The following is a 21122-nucleotide window of genomic DNA, read 5'->3' on the forward strand; positions in this document are numbered from 1 at the left end:
GGGGAGTGACCCCTGACAGACCTGCGAAAGCTGCCCAGATCCGAGAGAGGCCGTTGGCGTTCGCGGCTCCAGCCCGATGACGCACCACGAAGTGGAAGTCCTGGAGCTCGAGGAACCATCAAGTCACCCTGGCATTGGTGTCCTTAGCGTGGGCCATCCACTGAAGGGGTGCATGGTCCGTAACCAGGGTGAACTTCCGGCCAAGGAGGTAGTAGCGCAGCTCCAGGACTGCCCACTTGACGGCCAGGGCCTCCTTCTCCACCGCGGCATAGTTTCTCTCGGCCGGGGTCAGCTTCCTGCTGATAAAAATGACCGGATGCTCCTCACCTTCCTGGATCTGTGACAGGACGGCTCCCAGTCCCGTGTCGGAGGCATCCGTCTGCAGCAGGAAGGGGCAGCTAAAAGTCCGGGGCTCGGAGAACCGGCTCCATGGTGAGGGCCTCCTTCACCCTCTGGAAGGCTTCTTCCACTGCTGGTGTCCACTGTACCTTCTCCGGCTGCCCCTTCCTGGTCAAGTCTGTCAGGGAGGCGGCTAAAGAGGAGAAGTTAGGGATGAAGCAGCGATAATATCCCGCCAACCCTAAAAAGGCTCGTACCTGGGTCTTGGTCTTGGGTCTCGGGGCGGAGCGTACCGCCTCCACCTTCTTCTCCTGCGGCCGAATGAGACCCCGTCCAACTTGGAAACCCAGGTACTTCGCCTCGGAGAGTGCAAGGTGGCATTTGCGAGGGTTGGCGGTGAGTCCAGCCCTCCGCAGCTCTGAGAGCACCCTCCGTAACCATTCCAGGTAGTCTTCCCATGCCTCGGGAGTGGATCACGACGTCGTCCAGGTAGGCGGTGGCGTAGGACTGATGGGGCCGCAACAGGATGTCCATCATCCGCTGGAACGTGGCGGGTGCCCCGTGGAGGCCAAAGGGAAGGGTCCGGTACTGCCAGTGGCCACTAGGGGTGGAAAAAGCAGTCTTAGGTTTAGCATTCTCAGAGAGGGGTACCTACCAGTAGCCTGTGGTGAGGTCCAATGTGGAGATATACCGGGCCCTTCCCAGCCGGTCCAACAGCTCATCCACCCGAGGCATGGGGTATCCGTCGAACTCGGAGACCTCGTTGAGGCGGCGGAAGTCATTGCAGAAACGGAGGGTGCCGTCTGGTTTCGGGACCATCACGATTGGGCTGGCCCATGGGCTGCGTGATGGTTCTATCACCCCCAACTTCAGCATCTGTTGTATTTCTTCCTCAATAACTCGCCGACGAGCCTCAGGGACGCGGTAGGGCCGTTGCCTGACGACGAACCCTGGCGGCATCCAGATGTCCTGCTGCAGGACGCTGGTCTGCCCAGGAAGAGAGGAGAACACATCAGCGAACTGACCGACCAGGTGCTACAGCTCCCTCTTCTGGGCAGCCGAGAGGTGGGGGTTGACGTCAACAACCACGGGATCAGAGATGGCGAGGGCTGCGAGCTGGTCTCTAGTCCCAACCCACTTCTTCAGGAGGTTGATGTGGTAGAGCTGCTCGGCTCTCCTCCTTCCGGGCTGACACACACGGTAAGTCACCGGCCCAATCTTCTCCAGCACCGTATAGGGACCCTGCCAGGTGGCCAGGAACTTGCACGCAGCGTTGGGGACTAGGACCATGACTCGGTCTCCGGGCTGGAACTCCCGTGGTTGGGTTGCCCGGTTGTAGTGGCGCTGTTGAGCCTGCTGCGCTTTGGTTAAGTGTTCCCGGACTAATGGCATGACCTGGTCGATCCTTTCCCTCATCTGTTTCACGTGCTCGATCACAGAGCGATGGACTGCCGGCTGTTGCTCCCAGGCTTCCTTTGCCACATCCAGGAGGCTGCAGGGTTGCCGGCCAAAGAGGAGCTTGAAGGGGGTGAAGCCAGTTGAGGCCTGCGGAACTTCGCGGATCCCGAAGAGGACATAGGGGAGCATCAGGTCCCAGTCACGTTTGTCCTCCGCGACCCCCCATCTCAACATCTGCTTGAGCGTTTGATTGAAGCGTTCGACCAGTCCGTCGGTCTGGGGATGGTAGACTGTGGTCCTCAACTGCTTCACCTGCAACAGCCGGCAGAGGTCAGCCATTAGCCGGGACATAAAGGGGGTACCCTGGTCAGTCAGGATCTACGCTGGGATGCCGACTCGGCTGGAGCTCCTGGGCAATGGCTTTGGTGGTGGCTTTTCGGAGGGGCACTGCCTTGGGGTACCGAGTGGCATAGTCGACAATCACCAGGATGTGTTCATGTCCCCGGGCAGACTTAGGCAAGGACCTGGGTCCAGCCATGCTTCAGCCTGTTGTCCTCTCGTTGTTCCCAAATGAGCCCCCTCCCGTCACCTGTTGGAACACATCATAGAAGAGATTGGGATTTTGGGAGGGGGACTCACCTTCTCTCCCGCTATCTGAGACCAGAAGCACGGGCCGCTGACGAGGTCCTGTCATGGGCCTCCTTCTTCGGCGGCCCCCTCCTGGGCTGGCAGGCTGCGGAGCCGTAGCCAGCAGGCGGTCAAACCCTGGCCAGTCTCTCCCGATCAGCACGGGGACAGGAAGATCCTTCATGACCCCGACTTCCACCGGCCAGGCACCGGGAGCGGCCGAAATGGTCACCCTGCGAGCAGGAACTTGTCGTGTATCCCCGTGGACACAGGTTATGGGAAGGAAGGCTTTATACTCCGTTCGGGGGGCGAGAATATGGCGACTGGACCAGAGTGACCGCACTGCCCGAGTCCAGGATGGCCCGGAACGGCTTTCCATTAACTTTCACTTCCACCTCTGGAGCTCCAACCGGCAGGTCGCGGTGCACAATGCAGCCTGCCAGCCAGGTCCGTGCGGGACGTGGAGGGACTTCCGTTGGCATGGGCTCATCCCGCGGAGAGGGAGCCACCGGCCTGTTTACTGGTCACAGGGTGCCCTCCGGCACGCGCCGCTCCTGGACCACCCTCCGGGGAAACGGCGGCGCTCGCTGGGGGGCGAGAATATGGCGACTGGACCAGAGTGACCGCACTGCCCGAGTCCAGGATGGCCCGGAACGGCTTTCCATTAACTTTCACTTCCACCTCTGGAGCTCCAACCGGCAGGTTGCGGTGCACAATGCAGCCTGCCAGCCAGGCCCGTGCGGGACGTGGAGGGACTTCCGTTGGCATGGGCTCATCCCGCGGAGAGGGAGCCACCGGCCTGCTTACTGGTCACAGGGTGCCCTCCGGCACGCGCCGCTCCTGGACCACCCTCCAGCAGCTAGTGCTGCGCGAGTCGCGTGAGTTCGGCGGCCTGGGCACGGGCAGGCAGACGGGGCTTATATTCCCTCTCGTGGAAGTGCTGGGTGGCACAGATAGGGGATCGCGGTGGTGGTTGGGTTCCTAATCCCAACTGCCTGTCGGTGAGATTGGGGAAGGGCTCGGAGGAGACGGTCGATCACCACGCGCTCCGCCACCTGTCCAGCCGATGGAGCCCCCTCCAGCAGCTAGTGCTGCGCGAGTCGCGTGAGTTCGGCGGCCTGGGCACGGGCAGGCAGACGGGGCTTATATTCCCTCTCGTGGAAGTGCTGGGTGGCACAGATAGGGGATAACCCCAGGCGGGCTAGGTGGTGAGTGTGCACGCTGAACACTTTGTGCACTTTCTAAAATCCACATAGTGATAAGTGGGCACGCTGAGCACTTTGCGCACTTTCTAAAATCCACATAGAGGTAAGTGTGCACGTTATACTTTGCGCACTTTTCTGAAATCCTGTATGGTAAGGGTTACGCGTTTTTAGCCTCGTTCCTTTTCTCTGAGTTGGCTTAGACCCCAGTACTCGCCTTGGGCTCCACTCAACTAGTTTGTCTCTGTTGAAACACTTTTAAAGCATTGCTCCCCTCACTGTTGAGGGTTATTTGTGAGCATGGTGCTTTCTTCCGAGCGTTCGAGTTCTCTCCCCTTTTTGAGGAGTTGAATTCCTCACTCCGTGGGCTGTTCTCATGGTGGTGTTTAGCAGTGCTCCCCTCCATCAGAGGGTTACCTATGAGCATGCTATTCCTTTCTGAATTCGGAGTTCTCCTCTCACGTGGAGAGTTGCGCACTTTCTAAAATCCACATAGAGGTAAGTGTGCACGTTATACTTTGCGCACTTTTCTGAAATCCTGTATGGTAAGGGTTACGCGTTTTTAGCCTCGTTCCTTTTCTCTGATTTGGTTTAGACCCCGGTACCTTGGGCTCCACTCAACCAGTGTGTCCACTTTTGAAGCATTGCTCCCCTCACCATTGAGGGTTATTGTGAGCATGGTGCTTTCTTGTTAATAAAATAACATCATCCTCCAGTGGCTCACTCTAGTCCACAGCCGACGAGCGCAAGAGGGAAAGCCCCTCTTTAAACTCATCGACCAGATCCAACTGCGATCCCCACAAGCTCATTCTTCTCCGTGCCTCAGCAGCGGTGGGTCCTGAACCGCGGGAAGCAGATGGGTGCCCCTCTTTCCTCGAAAAGAGAGACAAACGAGAGCGGAGTTTTTTCATTCAAGGACATCGTGGCGTGCTCTTCGCCCAAACAAACAACGCATAGATCGTGTGTGTCATTTGGTGTCAAATAACGACGACATGGATACACACATCCTCTAAATGCTTTGCTAGTGCTTGCCATAATGATATGAATAAAGATCGCTCATACCACGGAAATGCACGCTTCAAACAAAACAGTCAGTGAAGACGAAGAAGAGGATGATGTGTTCTCCCGGCGCCTATTTATACTATATACTATATTTATACCGGTAGTGACATCATGGCTGTCGCCGGGCCAACGTGTTGTTGGTGTTTTTTCAATGTATGCTTCAGACGGGGGTCACGATGAGGTGTTCCCCATAGCGACCCCTAGAGGACGCAGTTCGAAGTTCCCTTGAAAGGGAACAAACACCTTGATAACACAACTGATAATAATCATAATTTGATAAATGAAGACTATAGGTTTAAGGTGTACTTTAAATGTTTTGTTACTAGTAAAGCCCTTGTGTGTGCAAGCATGTATTCTGTGAAATGTTCTGCAGTCAGGGAAGTATTTAGGAATGCTTTAAAAAACTACATAATCAGACTGAATTTATTGTGCTTTGATGACATAAAGTCTATGACAGGTGCAGTCATAAAAAAAAAAAAACTACAGTCCCAACACTGATAAATAGAGTTAGAGAAGGAAATGTTTCGATGAGAGTTTACCGGCATCTTAGTCAGAGATTCTAGGTCACTAGGCTGTTAAACTATTTCATCTATTGTTTGGCTGTCTCACAAGTGACATTTATTGATTTCCGAAATGTCGGAAAAATAAAAGATCATTATAGTAATACACAATACCAGTCAGTTTTGACACTTGCAATTGAATTTGTTAATCATGGTCTTAAATACATTTTCTCTAAAAGTCTTGCCTTAATGTTTGAATTAGCTTTGTGGACCATATAAATTGTGTGTATGAATAATTATGAATTTTTTTATACAACTAATATTTTTTTATAAATATTGTTTTATTATTTGAGAGAATGTCCAGAGCTGAAATCTAAAAGCAGAATAGTTACAATATAAAATAGTTTTGATATGTTTAGCATTTGGTCACTGCATAATTCCCATTCTTCCATTTAATGTTTTTTTTTTTTTTTTTTTGAATGAGCATTATTTTAAAATGTGGAAAATAGCTGTAATAAAGAATGAGCCAGTATGAGTCAGTGTGTCCACCCTTTTGACTAGTCAAACATTTGATCTCATGGTGAATTTTATGAACTTGAATATCACATATATATTTATAGATACCATTTCAATTTTTTATATATCATGCTTTGTCAGCCATCATATCAACGTTCATTTAATTTGTTTAATTTTATTTATTTTAAAACATTTAATTATATAATATGAATTATACAGGTTATAATATGACATACTGCAATATATGCAGTGCTATGAGGTATTAAACAGTTCACTCAAAAATAAAATAATTCTGTCATCATTTACCCTCATGTTGTTTCAAACCTGTATAACCTGTATTTCTTTCTTCTGCTGATCACAAAAGAAGATATTTTGAAGAACATTGGGAACCAAACAACGTGGGAGCCCATTGTCCTCAACTGTAATCACGGAGACATTTCTCAAAATATCTTCTATTATGTTCCACAGAAGAAAGAAAAACATACAGTTTTGGAATGACATTAGGGTGAATAAATTATGACAAATCTATTGTCCTTGCATTCCTGTAATGTACAGTAACGAGAAGTAGATAAGTGTCAGACTGTCACCTAAAATAAATCAATAAAACAAACAACACGTATAGTAAGTGCACTTGTGAAAAGGAAGAAGGAAGTAAATCTGTAGCCCCACCTGAGACTCCACCAGTGATGCTTAACAGAGTGAGGATGAGGGATGGTTTAAAAGCAGTCCACTCCATCACACAGTACAACACACTCAGAGCCTTGAGTCCAGAACCAGAGAGACAGAGACCTGTTACTCAGGTGAGAAATGCAATGTCTGAAACATCTCTTTAAATGGCTTCTTTTATTTTCTCCAAGTTTAATTACACTAATTGTTAAACTGTGATTCTGTGATTTAAAAACTGCTAAGTTAGATAACAATGTTGTTTTATGTTGCAGTCATCTTATTTAAAAAGTTCATTATTTTTGTTTATATATATATATATATTACTTTAGTGTAGAGTAATTTACCTTCAAAAATTGTTGAAATGCATAAAACAGTGCAATTTGTCATGACCATATTGTCTTTTATGTGCTCACTCTAAATGTCTCAATGTGTTTCAGAGATGAATCTTCACACTTTTTTTTTTGTGGTGGGATGCTGTTGTGCCCTTTCATTGGGTGGTAAGTTTACCAATTGATCATGCAATTGAAAATTAAACTGCTAATGATTAACAATTAAGGATTGATAACATCAAAACACATGTAAAAGTTTTTTTTTCTGGTGCAAGAAATTCAGTCTTGTACTTTCAGTAATTTAAGCTGTTCATCTGGTGTAACATCCATCTTGGGTGATCTAGTTTCACTTTTTTGTAAATCAAGAAAATAAAACGCTAAATAAAACAAATTAATACAAGGCATAAATGTCTTAGACTGAGGGAAGTTACAGCCTTCACTAGAATTAGTAAATATTAGCCTTTCTAGGGCTAGCTCATGATGTAATACGGTTTTCTTTTTTTTAGCAGAAGAAGAGAGTCCTGGGAGACGTTTCATTCTAGATTCAATTGAGGAGGCAAAGAAAATTGTGGATGCTGCTTACAAGTATTCTCGAGATGAGTGAGTAACGTTTTTAAGAATGTTGCCCAATATTCCTGTTCTGTCATCCCAGTCATTGATCTATTTATTTTTATAAATCTCCCCACTTCCAGGAGTTTAGCAAGGGTGCGCAGAGATGACATCAAGCCTTCCGACAAGCTACGTCTACTGAAACAGCCAGCTCGAAAGACACGAGAGGCAGTGAGAGCCGCAGACTACATGGTGCAGACACTCAGGCTGATCAGTGAGAAAGCCCATCATGTACACAAGAGGTCCATCAATGCTACAAGTATGATAACAACCAGTTGCAAATCTTGCAAAGCTCAGATCAGATCTATTACTGTCTGATGTTTTATGCTCAAGACTGTCAATATGTGTTTTCTCCTAGACCTGCTGACTCTAGACGAGCTGAACACCATTGAACGTCTGACAGGCTGTACAGCTCAAACCCGGCCCCCATCTTGTAGGACCACACCCCTCATAAACAAATATCGAACTATCACCAATGTCTGCAACAACCGGTCAGTCTTTTCTTTCTTATACTGGGCAGTCTTTTTCAAAGACTCACTATTTGTCAAGCTAAACAACTAAATTTATAATTGCCAGGAGGAACCCACTCCTTGGTGCATCCAACACCGCTTTTGCCCGCTGGTTGCCTGCTCACTATGAAGATGGCATCTCCCTGCCCAATGGGTGGGATCCCAACAGATTGCACAATGGTGCAACGCTGCCCCTGGTATGATGGAGATTATGAATAGTTTAATTAAGATTACTTGACAATCAATGAGGCCACCAATCAATTAACAGTGTCTGTATTCTGTCTTTCTCATTGATTGCAGGTCAGATTGGTTTCAAATCGTATTCTAAGCACTGCAGATGCTGACATAGAGAGTGACCACGAATTTACTTTCATGCTCACAATCTTTGGGCAATGGGTTGACCATGATCTGACTTTAACGCCCTTCTCACCAAGCATTAGATCCTTCAGCAGTGGCCTCAACTGTGATGAGAGCTGTGAGCGCTCTGAACCCTGCTTCCCAATTCCGGTCAGTCAAGGACTGTCCCTCTGTCAAGGATTGTCCTACTCTCGTTCTCATATAATAACAGTTTTTAACGTTATATTTCATGTATAAACACAGGCCCCTCCAGGAGATCGACGCCTGAGTCCTGACACCTGTCTCCCTGTCTTCCGCTCGTCACCTGCCTGTGGTTCCGGGAACACTGCCTATATGTTTGGTGGGAACCCCAAAGTTCGGGAACAGATCAATGCTCTAACAGCTTTCCTAGATGCTGGACAGGTTTACGGGTCCGAGGATGGGCTAGCAAAGGAACTTCGAGATCTGACCAATGATGGTGGTCTTCTACGTGTCAATGATCAGTTCCTTGACAATGGACGAGAGCACCTGCCCTTTAGCAATTTAAAAAGCAAAATGTGTGCCACACGTCAGAAAATCCTTAATGACACAACCTTAACAGAGGTGCCTTGCTTTATTGCAGGTCAGTAACTTGTGCCTTCATAATGCAATTATCAGGCATATTTCTAGTTGTAATATATTAAATCAAACATCTAAAACGGGTCTCCAACCTTGCTCCTGGAGAGCCACCGTTCTGCAGATTTCATCTCCAACCCCAATCAAACACAACTCAACCGGCTAATCAAGGTGTTCAAGGCTACTTGATAATTACAGTCAGGTGTGTAGGAGTAGGGTTGGAACTGAAATCTACAGTACAGGACGGTAGCTCTCCAGGAGCAGGGTTGGAGATCCCTGATCTAAAATGTATGATGTATGCCTATTATTTGCACAACTCCATGTTTGCAAATGCTAATGAACTCTCAATGTGTGTAGGGGATGGTCGTGTTGATGAGAACACTGCGCTCACCTCAATACACACACTTTTCATGAGGGAGCACAATAGATTGGCTCGTGCCCTCCGTGTGCTCAACCCTACCTGGAGTAGCGAAACCCTCTATCAAGAGGCAAGAAAAATTGTGGGTGCCTACAACCAGGTAAAGATACCTAATTGAAAGCACATCAAGCACAAGCAGTTACATGTGGAGTACAACATATATGCATGAGCAACCTCTCCTTTCTCTTTTAGATCTTGGTGATTAAGGAATACTTGCCGCATATCGTGGGCCCTGATGCTTACAATAGACATCTCGGACTATATCCAGGTTATGATGAGAATGTGGACCCTACCATTGCGAACGTCTTTGCCACTGCAGCTTTCCGTTTTGCCCACCTGGCCATCCAACCCATCATATTTCGTCTTGATGAAAATTACCAGAACCATCCTCAATTTCCAAGTGTGCCCCTTTTCGAGGCCTTCTTTTCTCCTTGGAGAGTGATCTTTGAGGGTGAGTTTGTATGGCTTGTTGCAGCATACCTTTTGAATCCTAAATCTGCCACAACTTTTTCTCTATCTTATTTTACTTCTGCTATACATTTTGCTTAGGGGGCATTGATCCTCTGCTTCGTGGACTGATTGGTCGGCCAGCAAAACTGAATACACAGGACCACATGTTGGTGGATGCGCTTAGAGAGAGGCTGTTTGCCTTTACATCCCACATTGCTTTGGACTTGGCCGCCCTCAACATGCAAAGAAGCCGTGACCATGGTATACCAGGTAAATATTCTGGACTCATACCCAACACATGCACACCAAGCCTCAGAACACTTTAATTCCAATCATGTGAAGCCAACCCGACATAATGCTGCAATATCACTTCATGTGTTTTTAAGAGATGACTTACTGAGTATCCATCTGTTGTTCCTTTTAAGGCTATAATGCATGGCGTCGGTTCTGTGGACTCTCCACCCCTCAAAATGAGGAAGAATTGGGTGTGGTAATGAACAACACTGAATTGGCTCGCAGGTTGATTGAGCTTTATGGCACCCCTGAGAACATTGACATTTGGTTGGGAGGCGTTGCAGAGCCTTTTGTTCCTGGTGGTCGTGTTGGTCCTCTTTTTGCCTGCCTCATCTCTACACAGTTCCAACACATCCGCCAGGGGGACAGGTAAATATCTCTGTGTATTTAGTCCAGGGGTGTCCAAGCCTTCTCCTGGAGGGCCACTAACCTGCAGTGTTCAGCTCCAACCCTAATTAAACACACCTGAACCAGCTAATCAAGGTCTTCAGGAAACTTCTAGGCAGGTGTGTTGGGGCAGATTGGAACTAATCTCAATAGGACACTGCAGGAGCAGGCTTGGACACCTCTGATTTAGTATATGAGACTAGTATGTGTTTGAAAGGTGTTAATGTCAAGTGTCACATTGTGTTAAGGTTATGGTTTGAGAACTATGGAGTGTTCACCACCAGACAAAAGGCATCACTGGCCTCTGTTTCGCTAGCACGCATCATCTGTGACAACACCGGAATCCGCAGAGTTCCCTACGATCCTTTCCGCTTCACCAGTCCTGCCAGTTTTGTTAACTGTGGGGATATCCCAGCCTTTGATCTCACCCCTTGGATTGAAACCAGTAAGACACCAGAGCAAATAAGTTCTTAAATGCATATGTGCAGCATAGTCATACATAAGTCTTCTTTCTTTTACTGCAAATTTCTGCCAAAATTTCTTACTACCTTTATATGTGCTTGTAGAGTACCTAATTTTGGGTTGTATAGGCACATATCAGGTACTGAAATGTTTTTTACAATCTGTTCGCATGGTCACCATAATTTGGTTAAGCTGTAATTCGGTGTTTGACCTTTCAGGTAACAGTGGCATCCACAATTCAGACATTGGAAATGAGGTTAGACAAGTGTTTGTTTTCTCCTAAATGCAAGCAAAAAGAGCAAGTGATTTTGTTTTGCATATGACCTATAATTGAGTTTAAAATGACAATCAGTTCACTGCAAAATCTGTAAACCGGACAAAGCTTGAGTATCTTCTTTGGTCTTCTTTGCTGTACACTGGATTGGCGCAGTGACATATTAATACATTTAAATGTCACAAATATCAAGCAATATTTCATGACTGCACCTGAACTGCACCAAACCTTTGTAAGCTGTCTAGCCCTTCTTTCTGCCTTTTGCTTGCTTCAAGGGGATTTGCTTAGGTTTGGGGAATCTTTTACATTTAAATCTGTGATTGCAAACAGTTAGGCTTATAGTACAAGCATATAACATCTATTCATTACCTCTCAGATACAGAGTCCTTCCAAGGACCTCCCGGACCCAGAGGACCCCCAGGAAAACCTGGTAAGCCAGTCATATATCAAACATGCCCTCCAAATATTACTTAAAAAAATCACTTAAAGATTGTTTATCATTTATTCTAATATTTAATTTTTCCAGGTCCACAAGGTGTAGCAGGTCCCCCTGGACCTCCAGGACCTCCCATTAATACCACAGGACAACAGTCTGCCTTTTTTGCTTCTGTTGGCACCATCCTTCCTGTCACTGCTAAGGTTGTTGTGTTCAATCAGGTCCTTTACAATGGACAGAACCATTATAATCAAACATCCGGACAGTTCGTCTGCCAGATACCTGGTGTATATGAGTTCCAGTTCTCATGCCTAGCAACTCGGACATTGGGTACTGTCACCTTAAAGAAAAATGATGCTGTACAGCTAACTGCTGAAACAATCAACCTTAATACACGATCATTAGCTGAAGGGAGCGTGGTTCTGAACCTGCAGAGAGGAGACTCTGTGTGGGTAGAGGCTTCTCGGGGTGCTAATGGTATAGGCAGATCCAGCTATTTCTCTGGCCATATTCTTTTCCCTGTTTGAGACTATTGTTTATAATGCACTATTATTTTCCTTTTATATAGCTGTTGTTTTTAATATTATAAATGCAGTTGCATACAAATGCACATATTCTGGTGATAGGAATAGCTTAAAAAAAAGCCTATAAAATGCAAATAATAAATCTGCTATGTTTCCATAGTCATTTAACAAATTGATTTGTTACTGTATCTTTTAAGTAGGAGTCCTTTTCTGTTGTTGGTGGTGTTTGTTAACTATGCAAAATTAAGGATTCAGTTATACTTAGTCTTTGAATTTTTAATTGTTTAAAGCTAAATTCTTCATTTAGGAACATGGATGTAACTGATCATTGTTATTTCTTTTATGTACTGTATGTTGCTATTTGTTGTTTTTGGTTTCGTTGTTAGATTGCAACAAAATATTCTGTAGTCCATGGTGTGACAGTTATTTTTGTGTATGCTTTTAGCAAAGTGAAATAAATGAATGAATTTTCTGTATCATCAATTCATTATTTGCCTTGTTCTACTTCCTAAATCGTGAGTATGAATACACAACCAAAAGGGAAAATATTTAATACATAAAAGGTCCAAATTAAAGTTGTGACTTGTCAACACAAAACATATCAATAAAGATAAATAACTCTCAGTGGTTATGCTGTAAATCAGTATGCTTGTTACTACAGTGGAACGTGTCAGCAGCTGCAGCTTCAGCTCCTCCAGCATGCAGGTCTCTGCTAACCTGGCTTGATTTCGTGTGACAGGAATAGCATGGGGCAGCATTTCTTCACAAATGTTAACCATGTAGCACCACAGAAAACATTTTCACTTACAACATTAACTGAAAAGGGTTGTAGCAACATCATGACGATAGCAGGTTATGAACATAACCACACTACTCACAAGCTGTTGTGATTTCTTATGTTAATATATATTCATATAGCTAGAAACATGAGATAATGTGCTTGTTAATGTTTAATAAACTTATTCAACTTTACCTAATGATCAACAGATAATTAATGTAAATTACAATGCGTACAAATCTCATTAAACTTTTAAAATCTTAAGGTCATGCACTTCTTGAAAATCTACAAATTAAAAGCTTTTGTTAATGTACAACACTTTTGTTGCTATTGAGGTGTGATATGGGAAAGATTAGGGTTTGTAGATGGGTCAGTTTGATTACTGTAAGGGAACATGGTTCAATCTGTTTATATTACATTGTTTTAATAAATGAACAAGTATTTTCTTGAAAATTGAATTTGTTTTCTCCTGCTGAGTTTTCTCCCCGTTTAATTATATAGTATACTAATATATGTGTTGAGGCAATAAAAACATGTTTTGCACCCAATTTGCAATGTGTGTTACGTCTTTAAGAAGCATTTACATAAATTCGACTAACCACCCTTTACACTAATGTTGTTACAGCAGCTAAAAGACCAATGCCCATAAAGGTACTGAATGATTAGTAAACGTTTATAAACATTTACAAATGATGAATAGTTTCAACTTTAGAATGGCTGCTGAGTTTTCTCCCCGTTTAATTATATAGTATACTAATATACGTGTTGAGGCAATAAAAACATGTTTTGCACCCAATTTGCAATGTGTGTTACGTCTTTAAGAAGCATTTACATAAATTCGACTAACCACCCTTTACACTAATGTTGTTACAGCAGCTAAAAGACCAATGCCCATAAAGGTACTGAATGATTAGTAAACGTTTATAAACATTTACAAATGATGAATAGTTTCAACTTTAGAATGGGTATTGCAAAAACATGAACAAATCATCAATAAATGATTTGTTAAGATGTGTAAATAGTAGAAAACTACACAACAAATGGAGACTAAATATAGGACCTTCACAGACTGTGATTATGAGTTAATGAATAATATGTTAACATGAATAGTTCAGTGAATAGCAAAGAGCTTAAAATGACTAATTAAGCTATTTTCTTAATGATTTCTGTTAAAATCATTTGTAGATTTTTTTTAAAAAGTGCATGATCGTATGAATTGAAAGTTTAATTACATTTGTAAGTATTTTAATTTACATTAAATAATGATCTGTTAATCATTAGGTAATGTTTAATTAACTAAGTACATTAGTAAACATTAACAAGCACATTATCTCATAGCTATGTCAATATTAGCTAATGATCTGTGGAGTGTTCTGTGGAGTAACGTAACGCATTACTTTCCATAAAAAGTAACTAAGTAAAGTAATTAGTTACTTTTTTATGGAGTAACGCAATATTGTAATGCATTACTTTTAAACGTAACTTTCCCCAACACTGGTTATTTTACAACGAATGGGAAATGCTAATTCTCTTCTGGTTTCAGGATTACAAACGAAACAAATTTATGGACACTTTTCACCTTTTTGGTTTTAAAGGGAACATATTTATATTAAGAAAACTTTCCTGTTCTGGGAACGTTACTCTTAGGTTATAATAAAAGAAAATAACCAAATGGGAATCGAATGGAAACATTTGGGGAATGTCCTGTTTTTTGGTTCGGCCAAGTACATCCAGGATTTTCGCTTTCAGCCCACAATTTTCATTTCATTGCATCCCTATAACTAAACTGCAGCATAATAAACTTCTAGAAGACTATATTATTTTTGCATTCTCATTTGCTCTGAAAAAGAAAAATGCTCTGTTGTGTTTCCACAACTTTCCACAACGGATTACGGCAGTCAGAAGAGAGAAAGGTGTTAAAACTACAGTCATTCTCAGGAGCTGTAGGCTATAGAACAATTTTAAAATCATTGCATTAATTTTTGTTTGTTTGTTTATTTATGTATTTATTGTAATTTAATGCCAGGGTAATGACACAACGCAGATGCTAGTGTTATAAAAGCATTATTTAAAAAAAAAAACAGGGCAGTAATTAGTAGAGGCCTTAAAGATATCATATGATGCGATTTCAAGTATTCCTTTCTCTTTGGAGTGTTACAAGCTGATTGTGCATAGATAAGATCCCTGAAGTTGCAAAGACTAAAGTCTCAAAACCAAAGAGATATTCTTTATCAAAGTTAAGACTCTGCCACGCCCCCCTAAAACGGCTCTAAATCAGGAGAAATTAAATATAGACGGATTACGGCAGTCAGAAGAGAGAAAGGTGTTAAAACTACAGTCATTCTCAGGAGCTGTAGGCTATAGAACAATTTTAAAATCATTGCATTAATTTTTGTTTGTTTGTTTATTTATGTATTTATTGTAATTTAATGCCAGGGTAATGACACAACGCAGATGCTAGTGTTATAAAAGCATTATTTAAAAAAAAAAACAGGGCAGTAATTAGTAGAGGCCTTAAAGATATCATATGATGCGATTTCAAGTATTCCTTTCTCTTTGGAGTGTTACAAGCTGATTGTGCATAGATAAGATCCCTGAAGTTGCAAAGACTAAAGTCTCAAAACCAAAGAGATATTCTTTATCAAAGACCTAAGAGCATATTAGAATAATATCCTTTTAAAATTAACTACATGTTTAGGGTTAAGATACTGTATTTTTTTAGTATCACAAATATAATTTATTCCCACCCCATAAAAATTGCTTATGTGGCCCAGTTGCATTAAAACACAATACACTACTGTGTCTATATATAGAGATAGATAGATTATTTTACTTGTCTTGCAAGTAATCTGTTTTGTAATTTGTGTTTCTGAATGCTGCTGTCCAAATTCAGGATCCCTAAAATAATGTAGGAATAGGATTTCAGTTCACAAACGTAAAGAACAAAGTACGGGATATTAGATATTTTCAAACATGAAATGTTTTTAAAAGTCAGTGATTTGAAAAGTGTTCATGAGCAAGATGCTGGATGATGATAGTTACAGAACTTTGCCAGCAGGTGGCGCTAGGACTACACTATAGTGAAAAGTGACAGTGTTTGGAACAGCATACTACTATATTACTCTCACTATTGCTGCAGTCAATAACATGTATACTGCAAACAGTATGCAAATGTCTTTTCTAGTGCGATGGAAGAGATGTTTATAAAGCAGCAAATTTTTTTTTGCATCATACTCTTATAAATTACAACATTTTTACATAAAATTGCGTTAAAAATATTTCCAACTCAACTTTGCTTGCTGAATTGCACATGCATCATGATGAGGTCATATGACAAGTACAGATTAATTAATAATTCTATACCCATTAAAAGACACTGTATTTGAATATTTACATTGGGCCTGCATGTATGTGTTCCTCATCAGGAGACTTTTATCTCTTTAGACAATACATTTTAATACTGCTTTGGAAATATTTGTATATATATATATATTGTCTGTATTATTTAGCTAATTCTACTTTCACAATATTATTTTGTCCCCATTGTCTATATTTGTATTAATAGCCATTCAGACTAAACTCTCTTTCTTCTGCTGCTTTCAATCAAACAATTACAATATCACGCTATTATGAGAAAAAAAAGATACAAACAAGGCCAGACTACAAAACCACTGATGTTCAGAAGAATGTCTGTGGAAATCTAATGTTTAGCCAAAGTCTGGCCTTACTTTGAATTCTTCTTTTGTCACCACAAGTGATAACATTGAGGTTTACTCCTACCCATAAACAGCCCCCATTCCATGGGATTTATAATGAGGGAACTCAAAAATGACCCAAAGGGAATTACAGAAATTTTTAGAAGGCAATATGGAAAGACGTTACTACTTGTGTTCTGCGAAAGGAGAGAAGGACTCCTCCCCTTGTTCACTCTCAATGAATTCTCTCCCAATCCAGCCTACTCATGCCGAGTGCCACGTAGGCCTGTGTGGATGTGCACGATACCAGTTAAGGCTTCACTGCTTGCCTCTGAGTAATGGAAACCTTCTGTTTTTCAGGGGGAAATCATCTGAAACGAGCTGTTCCGAGTTACTAGTTACTATTTTGATACACTTCTCCAAGTTATAGATTTGATATATCATTTAATTTACAATTTAAGTTGCTTAAAAAGGTTTTATTATATGATATGATGGGCAGTGTAATGTCAGATATTTAAAAAAAAATAAATAAAAAGAAAACAAAACAGATATACAGCATTTGCATCTAAAAGTCACCGTTTGGTCAGTTACCCGGATGAGCGGCCATATTTTAGATACTCGGATGTAAACAACAGCATGGATTGCACTGCTAATGTACTATTGAAGACATTGTTCTAGTAATTTATGATGTCTAAACCACAGAAAAAACGTGTGGAAGCTGCTAAATCATATAGAGAGGGACTTAGTAAGCAGGAACAGGCACAATAATGTGGCAAACTAAAGTTAATAGGTGGTAAAGATCCGTATGAGCTGGCTCCTTTGTCGTGGTCTGATGACCTGACAATTCTTCCTTCTGTTTCTTATCCCGACATAAGCTGCGCAAATTGAAATTGCAAAATGAAAATATGTCCAATGGAAACACTTAATTTTGCAAAAACTCCCATATATCGAAAAAAGGTGGTTTTTCAGGCAATTCGAAAAAAAGGAATATTTTGCAAAACTGCAATGGAAAAAGTTTTGTTGCATTTACAGGTCACCTGGCATACGTAAAAGTCACATGATCATTCTTTAATATACTATAACCTCCAATAAACACCTCATACGTGGCTGCTTTCAAGTATAAGGGGCTTCCTTGCCATTAATTCTTGGATAACTCCTTATTTACACCGCACACGTCTGCGGAGCATTACAGCTCCAACACGGCCACTGGAGCTGATTGCGTCCACTTTAGTCAATGCTTGTGTTTGTAGCTGCTGGGCCGTGGTACGTTTCAGAAGCATCCCAAAAGTGGCTCTCCACGCTGCTTCGCTAAAGATACACATCAACGTCTCCTTCGATTAAAAATAATGGCTAGTGTGATGGTTGCGATATAGTAAGCCTACCAACATCCATCACCATGACTTATCGTGAGAGGCAAAAATTACGTTTTAGTCGCATAACATCGGTTCATGGAAACGCCGTCATTTCCCAATCGTTTTTTATCGATATTTATAAAACATCACACAATTTTTGCACAAATATGTAATGGAAACGCAGCTATAGTGAACTACTTAATTTTTTTTGCCAAGCCCATACACGAGTTCCGTTTGGTTCAGTGGCATTGTTTATGTTCAGTGCCACCAATATGGCTGACTTCCGGATTGATGACATGTCGTGATAACACCCTACACTCTTGACATGTCGTGATAACACCCTACAAAATAAAGGGGCTTCACGATGCCATAGAAGAACCTTTTTGTCCAAATGGTTCCATAAAGAACCTTCAACATCTGAAGAACCTTTCTGTTTCACAAAAGGTTATTTGTGGTGAAAGAAGTTTTTGTCTGCGAAACTTACCGCACCGACGCCTTCCAATTCTGTGCCTAACTGATTATTCATCGCAGCTTTGCCTCATTTCCTTTTGACTACCACTTTTAGGCCGTCTGTGTTTTCAGCAGACGACTTTTACTTACCTATCAACTGAAGAGAAAGCAAGCAACGTGGACAGAGGAACTAGGTTAATTACTTTCATATGTGGTTCTACAGTCTGAGGAATGCAGGATCGACCGCTGCCAGAGAAGAGGGAAGCCCGGGTGCTGAACGTACCGGGTGATGTACGAAAAACAACAGTGACCCAGTACAGCTGGTTCTGTTCATGTGGCTCTCAGACGACGAGCACAAAGTGTTTTCTATTTTTCTTCCACACAGACCGACTGCAATTGGCATGTCAGACAGCTACAATGGAATGCAAACTTTATTAAAACGTTTGAACCTGGCCTTTGGAATATGAGCAGATATTCGGAGCCTGCTCTTCATTCTCTAAATACCCCATCTGAGTCCTTGTGAAGAAAAACACTTTTATTTAGCTCTTTGAATGCGCCAGCAGATCGTGGAGGAGGATAGGCATTTACGGTTTTATTTTATAATGCTTTGCCATTTCAAAGTGTTGTTGCAATGTATTTCATTTTATTCTTTTCATAGCCTAGGCTTCTACTCTTGAGCCAGCTGCAACGTTTTCACATTGTTAAAAAAGTTCATCTGAAACTCACATACCTCCAAGGAGGTTTGGCAGACGTCCATTTTTGTGCAAAATTAGCCCCACTGGCACGTTTCAGCATTACTGTAGATGGTTCAGGGAGGTCATGTAATGTTCGTAAAGGCCCATTTTGAGTCTAAAGTCTGTGTGGGTGTCACATATTTTCTCAGGATCATTACAATAAATCCAACGTTTAACTGATACAGTTCTTAACACTTCACTGATTTATCATGACACAACTGGAGAACATGGCATGGTTTTACACATAACATGCTGAAGACAGTTTCCTGGATGCTGATTGGTCGATGCAGCATTCCAGCTGTGACATGAATCACCTGTTCACTTCCGTATATAACTGCGCAGTTTAGTTTGAATGTCAGACACTACATTTTATAGCTAAAATCAGTTTGCTCAAAATAAAATATAACTATATATTTTTAATTAATATTATTAATACATTTTTGAATTAAATAAACATTTTAACGTTTTAAAAATATTTTTATTATTTATTTTTAGATGGTAATTATTTTATAAAAGCAATAAAAGCGTGTTGTACTTTATTTCTTAAAGGAATAGTTCACCCAAAAACGAAAATTTGTTGACAATTTACCCACCCTCAGATGAGTTTGCTTTTTCATCAGAACAGATTTGAAGATCCTCTGCAGTGAATGGGTGCCGTCAGAATGTCGACAGCTGATAAAAAGTACAAACAGCTGACAAAAACATCACAATAATCCACACCACTCCTGTCCATTAATTAACGTCTTGTGAAGTGAAAAGATGCATGTTTATAAGAAACAAAATTAATCCATCATTAATATGATTTTTTTTTTTACTTTAAACCATCACTGCCGTCCAAAACAAGTCCATAATCCATAACAACGCTTCCTCCAGTAAAGAAGTTCATCCCCTGTTGTACTTTCCCATCAAAATCCACCAACATTTGTTTAGAACTGTTTGGACTGTGCATCTTTCTCTCCTGATTTAGACTAGACAGTTTTTTTTCTCTGGAGGAAGCAGTATTATGGATAAGGACTCATAATTTAGCAGGAAGCAATGGTTTGAAGTTAACAATGTCTTAATGATGGATTTGTTCATTACAAACATGCATCTTGTGGATTACTCACATTACTTGTTTATTATTGTGATGTTTTTATCAGCTGTTTGGACTCTCATTCTGACGGCACCCATTCACTGCAGAGGATACATTGGTGATACCTTGTTAAGTTAAAATGAGCCCTCTAGTGTCCCTAAAAGAGTTTGCATGATGGAAGTTCATTGCACTCGTGGATGATGAATATGGAATAGCTCATCTAAAAGAGATTCTTTTTGCATTGACTAAGATAATATATAGTCTATGGGTTCAGAGTGAATGCCACAATGAAATATCATCTATGTAATTTATGGCACACGTTCAGTGAAGCCTTACATTTAAAGGATATTTTCTGTTGAAAAGAGAGGAAAAAAGACTTTGGAAACCTCTATTTCTAGTTGTGCATTGTTGGTCCTTGCGGTTTGTCACTGGGCATGAGTGCTTTAAGAGGCTAGACACAGAATTTGGAGACCATTGATTAAGTTTTTCTAACTAGCAATTATGCTTCCTTTGCAAGCCATAGGATGCATTGCTCATGGGAAAGTATAAAAAGGCAGTTGGGTCAGATTAGAGTACGTAACAGTTAAGGGAAAGAGGAAGGAGGGATCTACGTTAAGGTCTGGGTGGCCCAGGTAAGTTTATGATTGAATGTTATAAACAGTGCATCATGTGACGAACGTAGAACAGTTTCCAGCAAAAGCTCCTATTGAAAGTCAGCACATGTGATGTTTAATGTAGCACCTCGTGAAGGCCCCACACATGACTTTGCTTTCAAAAAAGGGCTAGAAAGTAATAAAGGATTTAGTGAAAGTTATAGGAGGAAAATAGTGAAAGTTATAGGAGGAAAATAAAAAAGGATCTCGTTTTATGAGCATCAACTTCCTGAACAGACAATGTAGTGTAAATCTGTTTTGCTTACTTTGCAGGCCTCTCTCTAGAATATTGATATGGAGACATTTTGCCAAGAGGTGTTTTTATTTATTTTTTGGCTCTTAAAGGTTCATCTAAAAGTCAGATTCGTCACAGCACAACAGAAAAGAAATGAGAAATGCTGACCCAAAACCCACTTCTTCTATCTTTTGTTAATA

General features: G+C 41.8%; 1 protein-coding gene across 1 annotated transcript; it reads left to right on the forward strand.

The window, feature by feature from the left end:
* Window positions 1-6421: 6421 nt before the first annotated feature.
* Window positions 6422-12084, forward strand: LOC107569391 (eosinophil peroxidase-like). Its single transcript, XM_016255469.1, has 15 exons — window positions 6422-6444; window positions 6748-6807; window positions 7149-7239; window positions 7332-7507; window positions 7607-7739; window positions 7825-7954; window positions 8058-8264; window positions 8358-8715; window positions 9066-9226; window positions 9319-9577; window positions 9676-9846; window positions 10002-10239; window positions 10506-10702; window positions 11370-11423; window positions 11520-12084. The coding sequence occupies exons 2-15, from the start codon at window positions 6750-6752 to the stop codon at window positions 11954-11956; spliced, it is 2670 nt and encodes an 889-aa protein (XP_016110955.1). The 5' UTR covers window positions 6422-6444; window positions 6748-6749; the 3' UTR covers window positions 11957-12084.
* Window positions 12085-21122: the final 9038 nt, after the last annotated feature.

The sequence above is a fragment of the Sinocyclocheilus grahami genome, unplaced genomic scaffold, assembly GCF_001515645.1.
Source record: "Sinocyclocheilus grahami isolate Dianchi unplaced genomic scaffold, SAMN03320097.WGS_v1.1 scaffold1342.1, whole genome shotgun sequence".
NCBI lineage: Eukaryota > Metazoa > Chordata > Actinopteri > Cypriniformes > Cyprinidae > Sinocyclocheilus > Sinocyclocheilus grahami.

Coding starts and splice junctions, on each gene's coding strand:
- LOC107569391 (XM_016255469.1), top strand. CDS start 6,750: ATGAATCTTCACACTTTTTTTTTTGTGGTGGGATGCTGTTGTGCCCTT. Junction 9,578..9,675: donor TTGGAGAGTGATCTTTGAGG/GTGAGTTTGTAT, acceptor CATTTTGCTTAG/GGGGCATTGATCCTCTGCTT. Junction 10,703..11,369: donor CACCCCTTGGATTGAAACCA/GTAAGACACCAG, acceptor ATTACCTCTCAG/ATACAGAGTCCTTCCAAGGA.